This window comes from Eulemur rufifrons, chromosome 30 (assembly GCF_041146395.1).
Source record: "Eulemur rufifrons isolate Redbay chromosome 30, OSU_ERuf_1, whole genome shotgun sequence".
Lineage (NCBI taxonomy): Eukaryota > Metazoa > Chordata > Mammalia > Primates > Lemuridae > Eulemur > Eulemur rufifrons.
In genome coordinates this window covers 84,827,854-84,848,513 of record NC_091012.1, presented here as the reverse complement: position 1 = coordinate 84,848,513, position 20,660 = coordinate 84,827,854, and the positions used below count along the sequence as shown (strand labels likewise).

Here is a 20,660-nt window from a genome sequence, read left to right as displayed (position 1 = left end):
ACATGGAGAAAATAATAATAGTTACATTGTGGAGTTATCATGAGAATTATATGAGATAAGCCTTGTAAAGGGCTAATATTTGGCATGTAGTAAGTGCTTAAAAATAGCTATAATGATAAGCTACTATGCAAGATAAAAAATATTTGGTAAATTAAGTCTTACTAAAGCAATGGTTCTCAAACTTTAGCATGCACCAGAATTATCTTTAGGCTTGTTAAAACACAGATTGCCTCTCTCTACCCATACTTTATGGCATTTTATAAGCCACATCCTGCCTTATAAATGTGCAAGATGTCACATTTGTAACAAGTTCCTAGATGATACTGATGCTGCTGGTTTGAACATTACTTTGAGAAACACTATAATAGGATATTAGCTTTAACAGTTTCAGGGTTCCCTCCAAGAGTATGGATAACTTTAAAACACCCTGAAGATGTTATAAGGGTGGAACTGAAGATACTTTAGTTTACAAATAGTGGAGAGAGAGTTTGGGGCAGGAGACATCCTTGTAGGAAGCTGACTATGCCACTGAATTTTAAGTTGAGTCCCTGTGGGCTTCCCTGGGCTATTTTTGAAAGCAGGAGACAGATCAGAGGCTGCTTTGAATGAGGTTTTATAACAGAGTAGAGGCAGCAACAGATTTTTTTTCCTTTCCAACACCATTTCAAGAGTGCTACCCTTTCCCCTCCTTTACACTCCCAACTTAAAAAAGGTGTCACTAAAGTGGCTCACCTTCACAGAAGAGTTAAATTTACATCTAAACTTATGATTAGGCTTTTAAAACACACTAATATGGTTGGGATTGGATTATTTCCTACTTAATAGTTTCAGAGAAATGCAGATGTTTTCCAGTGTGTCTGAGGAGGTTATGACAAATGGAACAAGGCTGGCAGATTTGTGCCCCAGCCTTGACAGCTGCTGAGGTCATCACTTCTGGGAGGGATAAGACAGGCTCTGAGCCCAATGGAGAGGCTGGCAAAGCTTGTCTGCAGCATACTCTTCCCACATCTTTTCAGTGTCTCTGCCAGGTACTCCCCTCACATCGCCCAATCCTGACTTCCTAACTCTCCAACTGACACTATTTCTAGGCAGCAGTTATTATCCATGCTCTCACTCCAGTCAAAATATTAATACTTAATTTTTATTTCCCTAATATCTGGCTATGGCTAGATAGTTGACTTGCTGAATTTAGATACATAAATTCACATTGAATGGTTGATACTACTTAATGGGATATTTATTTCAAGGAATTTGTATGAAAAGCAGTAACTCAAAGGAATGAGTCTCCAGGCACTGTGGCTGGTGGCAAAGAGTTTTATTCGTTGGATTTGTTTTGATGTGTAATATGGTGGTCGTGGGGGCATTTTGAGCCATTCCTCACATCATACCCTTGCCATCTTTGGGAGCAGTAAGATAATTTTCTTGCTAGGTGGTATCTGGGCAAAAGGTGCCAATATTCTGTAGGGCAGAAAAAGTGGGGAAATCATTGGAAACTTAGTTGCACAGGTAGTTGGGTTTGACCTTGGAGAGATCAGCCATTGTCTTCACTTTCAGATATTCATCTATAACAGGAGGTTAATAATATCCTGGCCTGACTCCCCACCTAGGCAAAATGAATGATAAATAATATCCTGCCCTGCCTTCCTCCCTAGTGAAAATGAATTTTTATGACACATGTGAAAGCATGCTTTAGAGGTGTTAGAGAAATTCACGTTTTTGAATAATTGAATAATAATGATGATGGTGAAACAATAATAGTGATAAATCCTTCCCATAGAGAAAAATAAGTTGAAGTTTAGTAAATTTTATAGAATCATTAAAAAGTACTCTTTTGATGCAAATTAAATATTATCATTTCTCATATCTAAGAGCCAAGAAAGCCCACTGATTTGATGTGGATACAGCATATTTTACCAGGCATGTCCTTGTTTGGGTCTCAATGTCCCCATCTGTTCCATGAGGGGATAGGAGCCTGGACATTCATAGATAGCTTGATCTTCTGGGTATTCACAGGGAGGAAAGAAGCCCAAGGAAAAGCTGGCTGCCACTGCAGCCTCCTCTCCTGTCCAGAAGGGGTAGTCCAAGAGCCAAACAAGAAATAGGGACCCTTTGTGGGGGTCTGTACTTTGGAGGGTACTTGGAGAACCCTGAGTGGCCCGCTGTTTCCCCCTCCTAGTGAGCTGCTTTCAGTGGAAGATTTACAAGTTCTAGAGACCCTCCAGAACAGTAAGACCCTGGTCTACACTGGCTCATAGCTCCAGGCAGTAAGTAGAAATAGTTGTTCAATCAATAGCAAATATTCCAAGGACTTGAAATGATACAGGACCACTTCTCTTTGAATCATCGCACTGGGGAGGAGACACAGCTAACTTACAGCTCTTGCTGTATTTGCCCTGGTACGGGCAACCCTCAGCCCCTGCCTCTCAGTATTGCATTAAATGAGCAGAGCCTGCTCATACAGAGAAGGCTTAAGACGATAAAACTCTGTATTCAACCCCAAAGGCCCTAACAATCTTCCATCCTCAGAAAAACAGTGACTCCTAGCTAGTCAGACTCAGCTTTCATGGTTATCTAGTACAACTTGCTCCAGAAGAAAAATCAAAGGGCTACAATGAGATGGTCATCTCTGCATTAAGGTGGGCATCATGAGTCATTTTATTGTTACATCGGGGTTTAATTAATAAGAATTGGGGTCGCAATGGTGGGTAACAGAGTGTTTCTAAAATGTTTATCTCCACATAAGCAAGAAGATGGATGCCTCAGACAGGGATTACCTTATAAACAGAAGCAGTCCACTTAAAATAATCTTCTCATAAGCCTTGCAATTATGATTCATATTCTACTGGCAGTGCTTGTGTTAAGAATTGCCCTCTTCCTAAGATCTTAAAATGGGAAAACAGCACATCTAGTGATTAAGAGTCAAGGTTACAACAGGGGCATAGCCATTTACTAATTCTTTATCTAAGGCAAATGGCTTAATTTCTCTATAGTTCAGTTTCCTCATCTGTAAAGAAGGGTAAAGATTAGGACTTTCATCGAAGAATTGTAATGATCAGAGATAAGTGCCTTACCACGGTGTTCAGCACACAGGAAATAGCAAAAGAAAAAAACTGGGAGCTATTATTATCTAAAATCCAAATTGTCCTGAAGATTTCCCTAAGTCTTCATGAGTAAGTTTGGCAGATGCCTCTTTTTCAGAGATAATTCAGCAGAATGTAAACAGCATGGACTTTGGATTCAAACACACTTGTTTTTAAGTCCAGGCTCTCATTCCCTAGCTGTGAAACTCTAAGTCACTTTATTTCTCTGAGTCTCGGGTTCAGCCTATTATAAAATGGGAATAATATTTTACCTTTTGGGACTGCTGTGAGAATTATAAGAAATTATGTTTGTGACACACCTGGTACATAGTAAGCATTCAATAAGCGTTAGTTTCTTCTCTGGAAAGCAATGGACTCTGACACATGATGGGAGGGAGTGCTGCTGAAAGTAGGGCAATGGGTGTTAAAACGAAAAACTGGGACACTGGAGACAAACTTATGCCTTCTGGCTCTAATCTGGGACATGGATAATCTACAATTAAGATGATGGAAAAGACATAAGGATCCAGTGCCATAAAAATGTTGGTACACCATAATAAAAAAGGCAACATAGACAAGGTAAAACTGTATATGGGCTTAGGGTTCAGACAATCTATAAGAAAGGGTATTTAGTGGGTTTCCCATGCTCACTGTAAGGCTTGTCTTTATACCTAAAGACCATTCCACACCTGCAGGCATATAATGGGCCTTTCAACTGTTTGTGAGACAGTTTAGCATGAGAACTTTTCCCAGTAGGGGGTCTGCTGGGATGATGACTGGCTGAGCCTATCAGATCCTTTCTCACACAGTTTGAAAGAAAGGTTGCTTGTGTCAATAATGGGTGCCGAGTGGAGCAACAGAAACAGAGAAAGTCAGTAATGGTCATTACATCATCACAATGCTTTAATATTAGAGGCAGGAGCAACAGACATCAGCTTCTGAAGGAAACATTTATTAGACTTATTAATAATCCACATCTCTTGTCAGACTGCTAGGACTACTGTTGTACCCTCAATATGTAAATATCCCAGTTATTTATGAGCCCTGGTTGTGAGGTTATCAAAATGGTGTCCCACCTTCTGTGTTTCTCTGTGTATCTTTATAAATATTTAGCAGAGGTGATTGAGTATATCTAGGTTCCTAAAAACTTAGAAATATCTTGGTGTGAACTTCAGCCCTGCCACTTACTAGTTTCCTCATCTGTGAAATGGGATTTGTAAGGATAGAGTTAATAGATGCAAAACATTTAGAATAGCGCTTGGCATATAGTAATTATCCAAAAACTGTTAACCATTCAAAAGTAACAGCCTGAGTCTGTTCTCTTATCTGTAAAATGGGATTATATTCACCTCATAAGGTTGTTGGATTAAATGAAGTAACACAGGTAAAAGAGTGCATAACTCTGTGTCTGGTACTTAATATATATGTTGGCTAACCCTTTCTGTCCCTTAAAAACAAAATATTTTGAATCACAAAACATTCATCTGGGTAGTGTAGTATTATTAATATAAAAAGAGGTTTGGGCTTTATGCATACTAAGGGCTGAATAAATAGTTAATGTGAAAAGTTCCCATTTCAATGAGTGTTGCCATTTTCAACCTCTCTTTCACTCTCCAGCCCCATAAACATTGTGGTGCCTCAGATATGGTTCTACTTGGAGATTTATAACAGGAAAATTTGTCCATAGGTATAGGTCTTCCTGGTAAGATAATTTTAGGTCTCTCACCAGTGGGATGGTGTCACTATCTTCACCCTAGCTAAGTAATGCTTGTTTTTTATGAGGCTTACAATAGATGCCACACATGGGAATAAAAAACCTTAGATTCAACATTCATTCTTTTGTAAATAGGCATTTTTTTTCACCTGAAGGTTCTCAAAAAGGCATACTGAGCTGGCAAATCTCAACAGATTATAGCAATTGGGAATCTTTTTTTCCTCCATTACCTAGAAAGCATCCTCCATCATGGCTCTCTTCCTTTCATCTAACCCCAGATCGGATTCTGAGACTCCATTTGATTGACTCTAAAGAAATAGTCAAAATTCCATAGAGAAAGCCTTTGCTAATTATAGTTACTTTAACACCCATATTCCTTTAAGTGATATAAAATCACCATGCTATGTTGTTTTCTGAAACTTTTCCTCACAATGATTTCATATCATTTTTAAAAAGCAAAAGCTAAATAAACATGTCAAGCTCCATCCTGATTAAGTTTGAGTGAGATTTCCAAAAAATAGGTACATAGAGTTCATTTTATGAACCTTCATTTGGAACAGGGGACCTAACTTTGTTTTAATGACCAAGTGACATATTCAATGAAGACATTTTCCCTTCCCATACTAAATTTGAAAACATAAAACCATACAAGTAATTTATTTTATAAGGATAAATTTCCCTTTAACATTCCATTTAGACTTTTCTAATTGGAAGTTGGAAGGCTTTTAGCTGTCTGGCAGACAAAATGGATTAGTGGATAATATATAAACTACTTATTATTTAACACAGGCACTTTTGTCATTTATTTGTAACAAGGCACTTTCAACAACATTGTACCTGCTACTACAGTAAAGAAGCAATATATTTCTAAGAATATAATTTTAATAGGTTAGACAGATTTCATTTTTGCAATTTCAGCTGAATGATTTTACCAATGTATCTTCCTGCTTGGGAGCATTTTCTAGTATGGAAAAATAAAAAGCTTCAATATAAATAAAACTTAGGGTTTTTTTTTTTTTGAGATGGGGGTCTTGCTTTGTCACCCAGGCTGGAGTGTACTGGCCTGATCATAGCTCACTGCAGCCTCAAACTCCTGGGCTCAAGTGATCCTCTCGTGTAGTTGGGATTACAGGTGCAAAAGCCACAGTGCCCAGTTTAACTTTGTAACAAATTAATTCCATCTGTTAACTTCTTGGGGAAAAAATGGATATCATTTCCAAATGGGAAGGAAAGTCATTTTTCTGACAGCTCAGACTAAGGAAAACAAGAACTAATCCTCACCTAGAAACACTCTGCTAAATACCTGTTTCTACCTTCCTTTAGTCAAGAATTTTACTAGTAGTTTTCATCACCTGTCTCTGCAATAAAATCAGCACATTATATACTGGGGATAGCACTACGGATGAGGAATAAGACCAGGTGTCTTATAATAGTGGCATGAGCACTAGATTTGAAGTGAGACATTTGTGATCAAATTCCAGCTCTGTTTTTTATTAGCTGTATGAATCTAGACAATCTAATTAAATTGTCAGCCTGTTTCCTGTTCTCTAAAAATCAGGATAAAAATCATCCACATCCTCAGAGGATTCTTTTGAGGATTAAATAAATCATAATATATCAAAATACCCAGAATAGTGCCTAACACACAGTACATGCTCAACAAATGTGATGGACCTAAATCTCTCTGGTGTTTGGTCTCCTCTTCTGTAAAATGGGAGATGGGGTGAAATTAGATGTTTTCTACATCTTCTGACACAAAAGATCCAAAGACCATAAAAAATATTGCATTTAGAATTCTTTTGGGAAAATTGTAGAAAACTATAAAGAATGGAGGGAATGCACTGTACTAGTGCAACTCATTGCAATCTATGCAACCAATGTACTCTGAAAATATTTGTAGAAAGGGAATCTGAGGCCCACAAGGGGTGAGAGGATTATCCAAGTTAAAAGTTAGTATTAGAGCTAAGGCTACAACCCACATGAAGCACTGTGAGTCAGATGACCCAGGGCTTTTTCTTCTACAGTCTACAGAAGAGGCAATTTAGACATTATTTGGAAGCTCTTATACTAGCTTCACTAAATATTTAGAAAATCAGGCTTAGTTGGTTTTTGGCATCCTATGAGTCATTTAGTTCTTACTTTCTCCATAGATAGCTGGTACCCTTACTTTCTCTTCAGATAGTCCAGATGCTCCTTTCCCATAACTTACTAAAATATAAAGAAAACTCATCCCTTATCATAATTTACCTGTTCTATCGCCCATTCCTGTTTCCTTTCTGTAGCAATGATTGGTAATAAATTAACCAGGCAAAATAATCCAGCCCATAGCGTTTACCTAAAATGGTTCACAGGAAGGTGGAAGATTTTAGCTTAAAGGCATATGAGGACGGAAGTAATTTTTGTCTGCCATGTTGTATAAAGGATGAAGGTGCAGCAAAATGTTTCTGAGCATTTGACCTTATACAAGTTCAACCAAATGATATATATAATCAAATACTTAGGAATAAAATCAGGAGAAAATGAGATGGATAGGGAACTAAAACTGAAAGTAAATGAAAGGTACTATGATGTCTATCTTTTATGATAGTATAATCTGATGTGTTACTCTTCAATTACAGAATCAATTATCAAATTAGAAATGTAATTATACTAAAAAGGTAAGAGCTCACATGTTGTGGAGCTATTGGTTTAAGAACAAATTCTAAGAAAGGAATTTTTATTACATTTGTAAGATAACTAATAGATGAATCTAAAAGTAAAACCTGATGTCTATCAATTTTTTAAAAAAAATTCAAGTAGGGCATTGCTGTTAAATAAAAGTATGAGCAGTTATCTTTAGATCAGAATCATTTACATTTCTAGATTTAAGTAAGCATTATTCACAATTTAAAAATTTTTAATAAAGTCAAAAGAACAAATGATACACAATTCCTACCAATGGAAAATTTCATAGATATTTTTTAGTCTGTAATAATCTCTTCTATGGCTCCCCACGATGTTCCAATACAAACTTACCTCTTAAGTAGAAAGCAAAAAGCATCAATTATAAACAAAATGAAAGATTCCCTCACTGAGGTCGCAATCATACAGTCAAGTACCAAGACAGTTAAATAGGTTTAACCCAAATTTAACAAAAGAGTAATTTCTCATTTCATTAACCAGTGAAAAATATATTCACTCATACACTCTCGTATGTGGTAGGAAACATAATTTATGAATAGTGAATACTTAGCAAAAAGTCTCCCCATAATTGCACTTTGAATTTCTTCATGACTCACAATGGAAAGATTTTCTGAATAGATCTGCTCTTCAATAGAACTTAATGAAATATTGGAATTCTTTCATGGATCAATTTTTAAGTAAGGAAAAACATCTAACTTATTTGACCTAGTTTAGTAGTATACTTTCTAAAATATAATATGGTCATTGCTCCAAATTTGAGAGTGTTGTATCAGAAACTTGCTGGCACATGCCAGTTTGTTCATTTTAATTGGGTAAAATATAGATAATTACTGAGGAGATGACAAGTAGTATAGATGGTCATCAAATGCTTTCCTCCAAGGATCCTGGCCTTCCAGAGTATGTTCTTTACAACCTTTGGTGTTCCACCATCCCCTATGTTGTGCTCCCAACTTCCACTGGGCTGAAAGTTATTTGCATGGCTGAGTAAAACATTTTAACTGATTTATTTCTACTCCATTTCTTCCACTTATTAAAGAGTTGTTGTTTTAAGACAAAAGAATGAACACATTTAACCAGGACTTATAGTAGCTGTAACTGGAGTTGGTTCAATTTTGTCTTCTTTGTTATTTTATTGGTTGGTTTAAAAATGTAAGCCAAGATTCTCAGAAACCAATCAACAATCATATGGAAAAATGTAAAGGATAAAAAAATGTAAATAATAATACCATGCAAAGTAACCTCCTTTTCAAATATAGCATAATAAAAATTGAGTAGAAACAAGAGAATCATCAAATGTATGTTTCAGAATTTCATTTGAAAGTATGAAAAGTTAAAATTTTTCTGGGAATCTTAACAATGATATTTAGTGAAGAGAATTTTAAAATTGAACAAACCTTAATTTCTTTAATGTTGCAGAATTTTTTAGTTATATAAAAATTATCAATGAAACATTTTTAAAAATTTAAAGAACTCAAATAGTCATTAAATTACCGGGTAAATGTTCTAACAATTTAAATTTAAAAATGGATGGACATAGATTAAAAGTCAACTGCATTTCTGCCTGGATAACAAAAACAAACATAAAACACAAAAAATGGCATGTCCATTGTATGACTAAATGAGGTGTTTTTGGCTATGTAAACATATTAAGTAAACATGTTTTCCCTGTTTTTATTTTAATGTATCACATGTCATTGCAGATAGATTAAAAACTACTTTGAATTTTAAAAATCCCAAAATCTTTATTCTATACTTTATTCTATATAAAGTACTTTACTGCGTAGCACTATGGTGCTCGATTTTTGATCTAACTTTTGAGGAAGATGTTTAATATACAAGAAGCTAAGCTAGCTCTGTCAAAAACATCTATAAAAACATGTCTCTCACACTTTTATACATGATATACAGAACTATAAAATCTGTCAAGGTGGAAACTGCCCGGAATTTCTTTATGTACTGAAAAGTACAGCAAGGCAAAAGAAAGCTTCATATAGTGATAGTGTTTAAACATTCTGGCATTTAATAGTGTTTTAGTGTAACTGAAGTGCAACTTATCTATATGTATACACAAAGAATGTTTCAGGAGGAAGTGAAGCAAACAGAAATACCAGTTCTTTAAATTACACTTTAAATCTTGTCTCAAAAAATTTACACAAACACCAACATTAGGAGTTTAATTTTTCAAATATTTCAGAAGAAATGGAGACCTTAATACAGCAGAAGCTATGAAGGGAAGCAAATTTAATCTCTAAATGAAATGTGCATGCAAAAAGAAAATACCTATCATTAATGGAGCTAAAAGCTAACCACATTTTGCTAATTTACAATGATGTAATATTATAGTAGAAAAATACTCTTTAAAAAGAAAAAAATATATAAATATGTAATACTTATACAAATATGTTGATATAAATATATAAATATAATGTTGAATTTATTTAAATACTTATACAAAATTACTTAAATACACATCAAGCACATACCAATCAAGGTAAAATACAACCTGTACCTGTTCCGTGGAAGCAACATTTGTGCCAACAGAATCTGTCTGATCCTGTGGTAGTTCCATATTGAGATCAAGGCTATAATTTAAAAATAATTAGCATAGATAAATGTTAATACAGGCATTTCTATTCTTTACCTAACTAATAATAAAATAGGCACTGCACATTTGAATACTCCTTGCATTTTACGTTAATTTGAACTAAAACAAGTTCAATTTTATAGATGTAAATAGAATTTAAACATTTTCTGAATGTCTGCCTTATCATAAATGATTTACTAATTTTAAAGCATTTTTGTTGAGCACTAATAGTCACCCATGTGGATGGTAATTTTATTATAGAAAAGCCAATAAAAGACTGGGAAATGGGCTGGTCTTTGGAACAAAAGACCAAAATAATGGTCATTTAATGTATTAGATTTACTGGAGATTACTGTGTATCTCCTGCTTTGAATGAAAATATGCTTAAAAAATAAAGCAGGCTAGATAAATGTAATCTTAGGATTCATATCTAATATTTGTGTTAACTTCTATTTCAGTGTTTAGCTCCTGAGCTACCTTTAATAGGAATCATTATTTGTTTTTTTTAAACTATTTGGATTCAAATAACAGATATTAAATCTTGAGCCTAGTGATTAGAGATTGCATATTTTTTAAAATTAATATACATTGTAATTTTAATTAATATACTTCTATTAAATGGCAATATAAACTCTCAGAAAAACCTCAATAAATTTCAAAAAGTTATTGTACATAAGAACTATATATGAATACATAGTATTATAACAATTAATTTGATTTTGAAATACAAATGATTAAAACGTTGCTTTTAAAAAATCTAAATGTTCTGCTAAATATTTGGTTTGAGGGCAAAAATAATCACAATTTTTTTCAACAATGAAAGTTCATATATTAAGGTTCTCCATAGAAACAGAAGCAATAGTACATATACATAGATTATATAAGAAGAGATTTATTATGAGAATTGGCTCACACAACCGGGGGCCACAAAGTTCCACAATCTACCCTCTGCAAGTTGGAGAATCAGGAAAGCCAATGGTGTGCAGTTTGCCCTTCCCCTTTTATTCTATTTTAGCCCTCAAAAGGTGAGATGATGCCAACCTACACTGGTGAGGGTAGATCTTCTTTACTTAGCCTACTGATTCACATGCTAATCTCTTTGGAAACACCCTCACAGACACACCCAGAAATAATGTTTTATGAACTATCTGGGCATTCCTTAGCCTCATCAAGTTGACACAAAATTAACCATTACAGTACTAGACAGCTAAATTGTCTGGAATGCATTGACAGCGAATCATTATTTGAATCCAACCATATAACTGAGGTTCAGAAAAGTTAAATATACTTGTCCAAGATCACTCCAGTGGTAGAGATAGGATTTTAAACTAGGCTTATCTGCCTCGAAAGTGCATGATCTTCACTGTACTACTCTAGGATATAAACTAACATTTCTGCTTGTCTCCAAAACAGTGTATGCCAATTCCAGTTTGAAAACACTACAGAAAATAAAAACTTGTAACAGTCATTATGAGATTCTATAGACAGATTTTTATTGAAAAGTTAAAGATACTTTATATTTTGTTGAAGAGAATCACAAACTCGAACAGCAATCGGATACTTAAATATCTCTAAGGATGGGCATCAGTGTTTCTACATCAGTGGTTCTGTATTTTCTACTGCTCCAGTTACCACACATTATTCACATAACTAATCTCTGAATTTTGGTCTCTCACTACCCCAAGGAACATCTGGCAATGTCTGGCCTTATCACAGCAGAATATTCTTGGAAGACCCTTTAAAAAGATCATGCATTTGATATATGCTGTGCATAGCAGGTATAGAGCAAACACTTAAACACTCCTGCCTCCCTTGATTACTTTCTTCCATTTCTTGTATCACACACTAAATGAGTCTATCTCCAGAGATTTTTAACAAAATACTAGGATTATTTGAACAAAGTCACATTTTTATGAGCATGGGAAGGAACCAGATGACTGTTTAAAGGCCTTTGAAACACTAAATTCTAGGGTCAAAAACCTAACTCTGATCATTGGTGGTAAAGACAAATATTTTCATCCACATTACAGAAATTTAGAACCTCTAGGTATTAAGTCAAGATTATCCAAAACCACCCAAATAACTTCTTACCCAGCTTCATCTGCCATTTCTTGAAGTAGCTTATCCACTTGGTTCTAGAATAAGAAAATGAGAATTTATAATTTAATAGCATTTGCTTTTTGAGTGGTTTTTATTTTTTATTTTGCTTTAAAAGGGGGAGAACTGGTCTACAATTTTTAAAACAAAGTGTTTTTTTAAATATATTTTTACCACCAGAGGGAGCTGAATTGTTTCAGAATACAATTCTTTTCTGAATATTTCTAAAGCCTCAAACTATGAGGTTATGTGAGATATATTAGCAAGATTCACATATAATTTGAATTTCTGAGTAATGTAGCTCTCTGTGACTAAGGAAGTGAACTCGTTTATAAAGCTCCATTCCAACTGACTTTGCTTTTATTGAAAGTGCAATAGATTTAAATTTTAGATGAGAATAATTGTTCTGTCAGTTGATGCAAATCTGATATTAAGAATGAGTCTTTACAATATGAGAGATGAATAAAATATAAGTATTAAGATATTTACTAAAGTACAGGAGTCCTCAGGGAATAGAGTCTGATTATTCAAAACTCTTTGTGTTTTAAAAATATTTTGAACATACAGGTAGGAATTCTAAGATGTAGGCCCAGCTCTTCCATTAACAAGGTGTATGATTTTAAATAAATCATTAACCTTGCCATTGGGCCTTAGTTTTTCTTGTTCTCTTTCATTCATTTTAAAGATATTTCCAAAATACAGAAAAAGCTCAGAAAAAAATAGATCAAATACCTATGTGCATTAACATTTTGTTGTTTTTACTTCATATCTAAAATAGCATTTGTTTTTAAAGTTTACTTAAATGGTATTATACTATTATATTATTCTATAACTTCCTTTCCTCAATCTTGAGATTTAATTATACTGATACCTAGAAATCTACTTCATTTAACTCCTGTATGATGTTGCAGTACATAAACTCAATTTTATTTTCCCATTTTATTTTTGTACATTTAGATTTTTCAAATTTCTTCCTATTATAAACAATGATGCAATTAACATTCTCATGTGCTTGTGTGTGTGTGTGTGTGTGTGTGTGTGTGTATTTAATATATTTGTCCACACATGTAGGGGTTTCTTTGTGTATAAATATTGAAGTGGAAGTTCTACGTCATAGGATATGTACATTTTCATATATTCTGATTTATTTAACAATATTCAACAAATATTGAGTATCTTATGCCAGATATTGTCTTAAGTGCTAGGGAGGTATCAATGAAAAAAGACAAAAATCTTTGCCTTATTAAGCTTACATTCTAGCATATACATAAGAAGGGGGGAAAATAAAATTTTTAAAGTATATGGTATATTAAAAGGTGATATGTACTATGGAGAAAAATAAAGCCAGGAAGACAAGAGCGTATAGGACATGGTAAGTACACTGTTGGTGAAATTCTAAGTAGGATAAAAGATTTTGAGCAGAAGAGTGACATTATCTGACTGTTTTAACAGGATCACTCTGGCTGCTATGTCGAGAACAGGCTGAAGATATTACCAGATTGCTTTTCCAAAGTAGATTTGCCAATCTGAATTCTAATTAGTCATTAGCATAGTGACAGAATTTGGATGACTAAGTGTGTTCAACCAGATCCCTCTCCATTTTTGTTTTAAGTTTTGGTTGAGTTTTTATGAAGAATGACTCATATATATTTGGATGACCCCAGCACCTGGCACAATACCTGAAATAGGAGAAGGTACTCAGCAAATGTTGGGTGAATGAATCTCAGCTATTTTAGAGCTAAAAAGCACTTTAGATATCATCAAATCCAACCCCTACATTTTACAGTTAGGAAAACTGAGGCCCAAGGTAGTCAGTATCTTAGTGAAGGTTTCAAAGTTAATTATTGGCAGAACATAGATTAGAAATCCAAGTATCCAAGATAGGAGGCAGACCAAGATGGTGGAATAGAACTCTCCAGCAGGAACATCAAATTGAATAACTATCCACACAAGCGAACACCTTTACAAGAGCTAAAGAAACCAGGTGAGAGATCACAGTACCTTGCTTTAGCATAATAACAAGAAAAGCATAGAAAGAGCAGTCTCAAATTACCTACATCACCCTTTCCCCTAACCCTAGGCAGTCCAGGGTGAAGAGAATCTGTCTGCTTGGGGGAGGGAAAAGGAAGGGTGCATGGGACTTTGACTTGAAATCCAGTGCCAACCTCACCACATTATAACAGCACTGGGCAGCACCTTGCAGCACCTCATTCTAGGCTGGTCCCCAGAGATGGAGCTACTAGATTTGCCCCTGGCCAGAAATGAATCTGCCACGCTGGCAGGACAAACCCAAGTCCCAACCTGCTTGGCTGTAAGCTAATTAATATGGCCTTGGGCCCAGAATAAATTTCTGTGGTAGGAAGACCACACCAACTATGGTTCTTGGGTGAATCCTAGTTCTGTGCTGGTCTCGGAGACCGTGGGCTTTTGGATTGAGCCAGTGCAACATTAGCTGCAGCAGCCACAGGACTACCTGTGGGACCCCTCCTCCAAATACAGGCAGCACAGTATAAAAATATCCTTCCACTTGGGGGAAGGAGAGCAAAGTTTGCAGGGGACTTTTCTTTGGAACCCAGTAACAGCCCCACAACAGTAAAATATAGCACAGGGCAGAACCCCACGTACCCGGGATTCCAGGCTAGTGCTCCCAGACGGGGTTTGTAGACCTACTCCAGGCCAGAGGGAATCTGCCACCTTAGTGGGATAGACCTGAGTCCTGGCCAGTATCACCACCAGGTGATGAAAGTGGCCTCAGGACCTGAGTAACTATCAGTGGCAGCAGACATTACTGTCTATAAGACTTGGGTGAGCCCCAATGCTATGCTGGTCTAGGAAGCTGTGGGCTTTGGGTGTAACCCAGCACGGTGCCAGCTGTGGCAACCATAGGAGTGCCTGTGTCACCTCTCCCCCAACTGCGTGATGAAAGATTCTATGTGCTTGGGGAAAGAAGTGGGAAGTGAGCAAAATACTTTGCCTGAGAAACCAGGGAACTCTCCCTGATATTTCTCAAGTCCATCGGGGCTGGAGACCACAGAATCTACAAGAATGTTAAAGTAAACTTGGTCTTGGGCACCCTGTAGTGCTGAAACAACTGCAGTGACCACACGCTTAGGGAATTCCAAAGTCAGCCCCTTTTGAATACCTAGAAGGCTGTCCAAAGAAGGATAAGTACAAACAAGGCCAGATGGCAAAGACTAGAATAAATACCCATATTTTCAAGGCCCAGACATCAATTCAGAACATTTGGGGCAATATGACCTCACCAAACAGACTAAATGCTGCACCAGTGACTGTCCCTGGAGAGATGAAGATGTGTGCACTTTCAGATGGGGAATTCAAAATAGCAGTTTTGAAGAAACTCAGTGAACTTGAAATAAAACACAGTGAAGCAATTCAGAAATATATCAGAGAAACTTAAGAGACTAAAATAATAAAAAAATAGAAATCTTAAAGATAAAAATACAATGGACAAAATTAAAAATGTACTAGAGGATCTCAACAGCAGAATTGATCAAGCAAAAGAAATTATCAGTGAGCTCAAAGACAGGCTATTTGAAAATACACAGAGAAGAAAAAAAAAACAAAAAAGGAATAAAGAACACTTAACAAGACCTATGAGATAGCATAAAAAAAGCAAATGTAGGAGTCAGTGGCCTTCAACAGGGACTAGAGAAAGGGGTAGAAAGCTTATTTAAAGAAATAATATCAGAAAACTTTCTAAACCTAGAGAAAGTTGTAAATATTCAGGTACAGGAAGATCAAAATATCACCAAGCAGATTTAACCCAAATAAGACTACCCCAAGGCATAAAATAAACATTCAAAGCCTGATAAAGAGAGAACCCTAAAAGCAGCAGGAGAAAAGATACAATTAACATATAAAGGAGCTCTGATAAGTCTTGTAGCAGACTTCTTAGTGGAAACCTTATAGATCAGGAGGGAGTGGGATAATATATTCAAAGTGCTAAAGGTCAAAAAAAAAAAAAAAGCCTGCCAACTAAGAATACTGTATCCATTATACCTATCCTTCACACATGAAGCAGAGATCAGGACTTTTCCAAACAAAAGCTGAGGGAATTCATCACTATCAGACCTATCTTACAAGAAATGCTAAAGGGAATTCTTTAATTTGAAAGAAAACAATGCTAATATGCAACAAGAAAACTCTAAAGTTATAAAACTCACTAATAAAAAAGTATAGAGACAAATTCAGAACGATCTCATACTGTAATTGTGGCACGTAAACCACAAGAAGACTAAAAGACAAAACTATTAAAAATAATACTGTCTACATCAACTTGTTAAGAAGTAAGCAAAATACCAAGATATAAATTGAAACATCAAGTGTCAGATTAGAGGGTGGTGAGGTTAAAGTACAGTGTTTTTAATTTTTTGGTTTTTTCTTTGTTATCAAAAATAAATTGGCAGTTTAAAATAACTTCATAGAACTCTAAGATGATTTTTGTAAGCATCATGGGAACCAACACCAAAACCTTTAATAGATGAAAAATAAAAAGCAAGGAATTAAAACATACTACTAGAGAAAATCACTTAACCATAAAGGAAGACAGTAAGAAAGGATGAGAGGACTTACAAATCAAGCAGGAAAAAAGTAACAAAATGACAGTAGAAAGTCCTTATAATAACCTGGAATGTAATTGGACTAAATTCTCCAAGTAAAAGACATAGAGTGGCAGAATGGATAAAAATACAAGAACCGACCATATGCTGCCTACAAGACATTCACTTCATTTATAAAGATAAGCACACGCTAAAAGTGAAGGGATAAAAATAGATAATAGTCCATGCAAATGGAAACCAAAGCCAACAAGAATAGATATTCTTAGATAAAACGGTCTTTAACTCAAAAAAGATAAAAATAAGACAAAGAAGGCCATTATATAATTATAATGGCATCAATACAGCAGGAGGATTTAACAATTGTGAATCCATATGCACCTAACACTGGCGTGCCTAAATATATAAAGCAAATATTAACAAACCTAAAGGAAGAGATCAATTGTAATACAATAATGATAAGAAAATTCAACACCCCACTTCTAGCAATGGACAGATCATTCTGATAGAAAATTAACAAAGAAACATCAGAGTTTAACTGTACTCTAGACCAAATGGACATAACAGACATTTATAGAACATTCCACCCAACAACTGCAGAATACATACTCTCAATAGCATATAGAACACTCTCCAAAATAGACCATACGTTAGACCATGAAACAACTCTTCCCAACTTTTTTAACTGAAATCGTATCAAGTATGTTTTCTGACCACAATGAAAAAAAAATGGAAAACAATAACTGAAAACTATACAAATACATGGAAATTAAACAACATGCTCATGAACAACCAAAGGGTCAATGAAGAAATTAAAAATTCCTTGAGAAAAATGAAAATGGAAACACAACATACCAAAACCTATAGGATACAAAAAAAGTAGTTGTAAGAGGAAAGTTTATAGTAATAAATGCCTACATCAAATAAGTAGAAAGATCTATTAATAAAATACCCTAACATTACACCTCAAGGAATTAGAAAAATAAGAAAACTCTAAACCAAAAATATAAGTTAAAAAAAGAATTAATAAAGATCAGAGCAGAAATAAATGAAATAAAGACTAAAAATCAATACAAAAGATCAGTGAAACAAAGATTTGTTTTTTGAAAGGATAAGCAAAATTGACAAATCATCAGCTAGAATAACCAAGAAAAAAAAACTGAAGAAAACTCAAAATCAGAGATAAAAAGGACCTTACAACTTATACCAAAAGATACACATGATGATAAGAGACTACTATGAACAATTATACATCAACACACCAGAAAACCTAGAATAAACAGATAAATTCCTGGACACATACAACTTACCAAGATGAAATCAAGAAGTAGAAAACCTGAACAGACCAATAATGGGTAAGAAGACTGAAGCACTAATAAAGTCTCCCATCAAAGAAAAGCTCAGGACCTGATGCCTTCAGTGCTGAATTCTACCAACCATTTAAAGAAGAATCATTACCAATTTTACTCAAGCTATTTAAAAAAATTGAAAAAGAGGGCATACTTCCAAACTCATTCTATAAGGTCAGCATTACCTTGATACTAAAGCCAGACAAGGAAACAAAAAAGGAAACTACTGGCCAATATCCCTGATGAACACAGATATAAAAATCCTCAACAAAAATACTAGCAAACTGAATTAACACATTAAAAAGACCATTCACCATGATCAAGTGGGGTTCATCCCAGGGATTCAAGGATGGTTCAACATATGCAAATCAATAAATGTGATCTATCACATTAACAAAATCAAGGACAAAAAACATATGATCATTTTAATAGATGCAGAAAAAGTATTTGACAAAATTCAACATCACTTCATGATGATAACTCTCGACAAATTGGGTACAGAAGAAACGTATCTCAACACAATAAAGGCTATATATGACAAATCCACAGCTAACATCATACTAAATGAGGAGAATTTAAAAGCTTTTCCTCCAGTATCTGAAACAAGACCAGGATTCCCACGATCACCACTTGTATTCAATATAGTACTGGAAATTCTAGCGAGAGCAATTAGATGAGAAAGAAATAAAGGGCATCCAAACTGGAAAGGAGGAAGTCAAACTGTCCCTGTTTATAGACGGCATGATCATATATATATAGAACATCTTAAAGATTCCACCAAAAAACTGTTAGAACAAGTGAATTTAGTAAAATTGCAGGATATGAAATCACTATACAAAAATCAATAAAGTTTCTATATGCCATAGCGAACTATCTGACAAAGAAAATAATAAAGTAATTCCATTTACAATAACTAAAAAAAATACCTAGGAATAAACCAAGAAAGTGAAAGATCTCTACAGTGAAAACTATAAACCACTGAGAAAAAAAAAATGAAGATGACAAAATAAATGGAAAGATATCCTATGTTCACGGACTATAATAATTAATATTGTTAAAATGTCCATATTACTCAGAGCAATCTACAGATTCAATGCAATGTCTATCAAAATTCCAATGATATTCTTCACAGAAACAGAATAAATGATCTTCAAATCCATATGGAAATGCAAAAGATCCTGGATAGCCAAAACAATCCTGAACAACAACAAAATAGCTGGAGAAATCATAATACCTGACTTAAAACATACTACAAAGCTATAATAACCCAGATAGTATATTACTGGCACAAAAACAGACACATAGACCAACAGAACAGAGAAGCCAGAAATAAACACATGCATTTACAGCTAACTGATTTTCGACAAAGGTGCCAAGAAACACATTGGGAAAAGACAGTGTCTTCACTAAGCGGTGCTGGGAAAACTGGATATCCACATGCAGAAGAATGAAACTAGACCCCTATCTCTCATCATATATAAGAATCAACTCTAAATGAATTAAAGACTTAAATGTTTTTCCATCTAGGATAATACAAAAGGCATTAGCTCACCATTGTTTTTTTATTGCTGAGTAGTACTCCATGGTATACATATACCACATTTCATTAATCCACTCATGTATTGATGGGCATGTGGGTTGTTTCCACATCATTGCAATTGTGAATTGTGCTGCTATGAACATTTGAATGCAGATGTCTGACTCAGGCCGTGCAAAGGCAATGTATGTAACCAAAGTGTTTGTACCCCCGCAATATTCTGAAATAAAACAAAACAAACAAACAAGACAGACTTAAATGTAAGACCCTACACTATGAAACTTCTAAAAGAAAACATAAGGGAAATGCTTCATAAAATTAGACTGGACAAGGGATTTTTAGAATAAGATATCAAAAGCTCATCAACAAAATCAAATATAGAAAAAGGGGTTATATCAAACTAAAAAGGTTCTACAGACCAAAAGAAACAATCAACAAAGACAACAAGCAGAATGGGAGAAAATATTTGAAAACTATGTATCTGACAGGGGGTTAATATCCAGAATATATAGGGAACTCAAATAACTCAACAGCAAAACCCCCAAATAATCCCATTAAAATGGGCAAAAGATCTGAATAGACATTTCTCAAAAGATATATAACAGGTGTATGAAAAAAATGCTCAACATCACTAATCATAAGGAAATGCAAATAAAAACCATGAGGTATTACCTCGCACAAATGCTTGTGAGGATATGGAAAAAGTCGCACTCTTATGCACTGTTGGTGGGAATGTAAATTAGTACAGCCACTATGGAAAACAGTATGGAGTTTCCTCAAATAGTTAAAAATAAAGCTACCATATTATCCAGCAATCCCATTAATGGGCATATATCCTAAGGAAATGAAATCAGTACGTTGAAGAGATATCTGCACTCTAATGTTTATTGTAGCATTATTCACAGTAGCCAATATATGGAATCAACCTAAATGCTCATCTAAACATGAATAAAGAAAATGTGGCACACACAATAAAATACTATTCAGCCATAAAACAGAATGAAATCCTGTTATCTGTGGGAACATGTATGAACCTGTAG

General features: G+C 34.8%; 1 protein-coding gene across 1 annotated transcript in view; it reads right to left on the bottom strand.

The window, feature by feature from the left end:
- Positions 1-9,021: 9,021 nt before the first annotated feature.
- Positions 9,022-20,660, bottom strand: part of LOC138378950 (charged multivesicular body protein 1B2-like) — a 55,080-nt gene continuing 43,441 nt past the window's right edge. Inside the window, exons 6-8 of the mRNA XM_069464247.1 lie at positions 12,152-12,195; positions 9,960-10,058; positions 9,022-9,037 (exon numbers count right to left, since the gene is read on the bottom strand). Of these exons, the coding sequence (XP_069320348.1) occupies positions 9,022-9,037; positions 9,960-10,058; positions 12,152-12,195 (159 nt within the window). The remainder of the gene's footprint in view (positions 9,038-9,959; positions 10,059-12,151; positions 12,196-20,660) is intronic.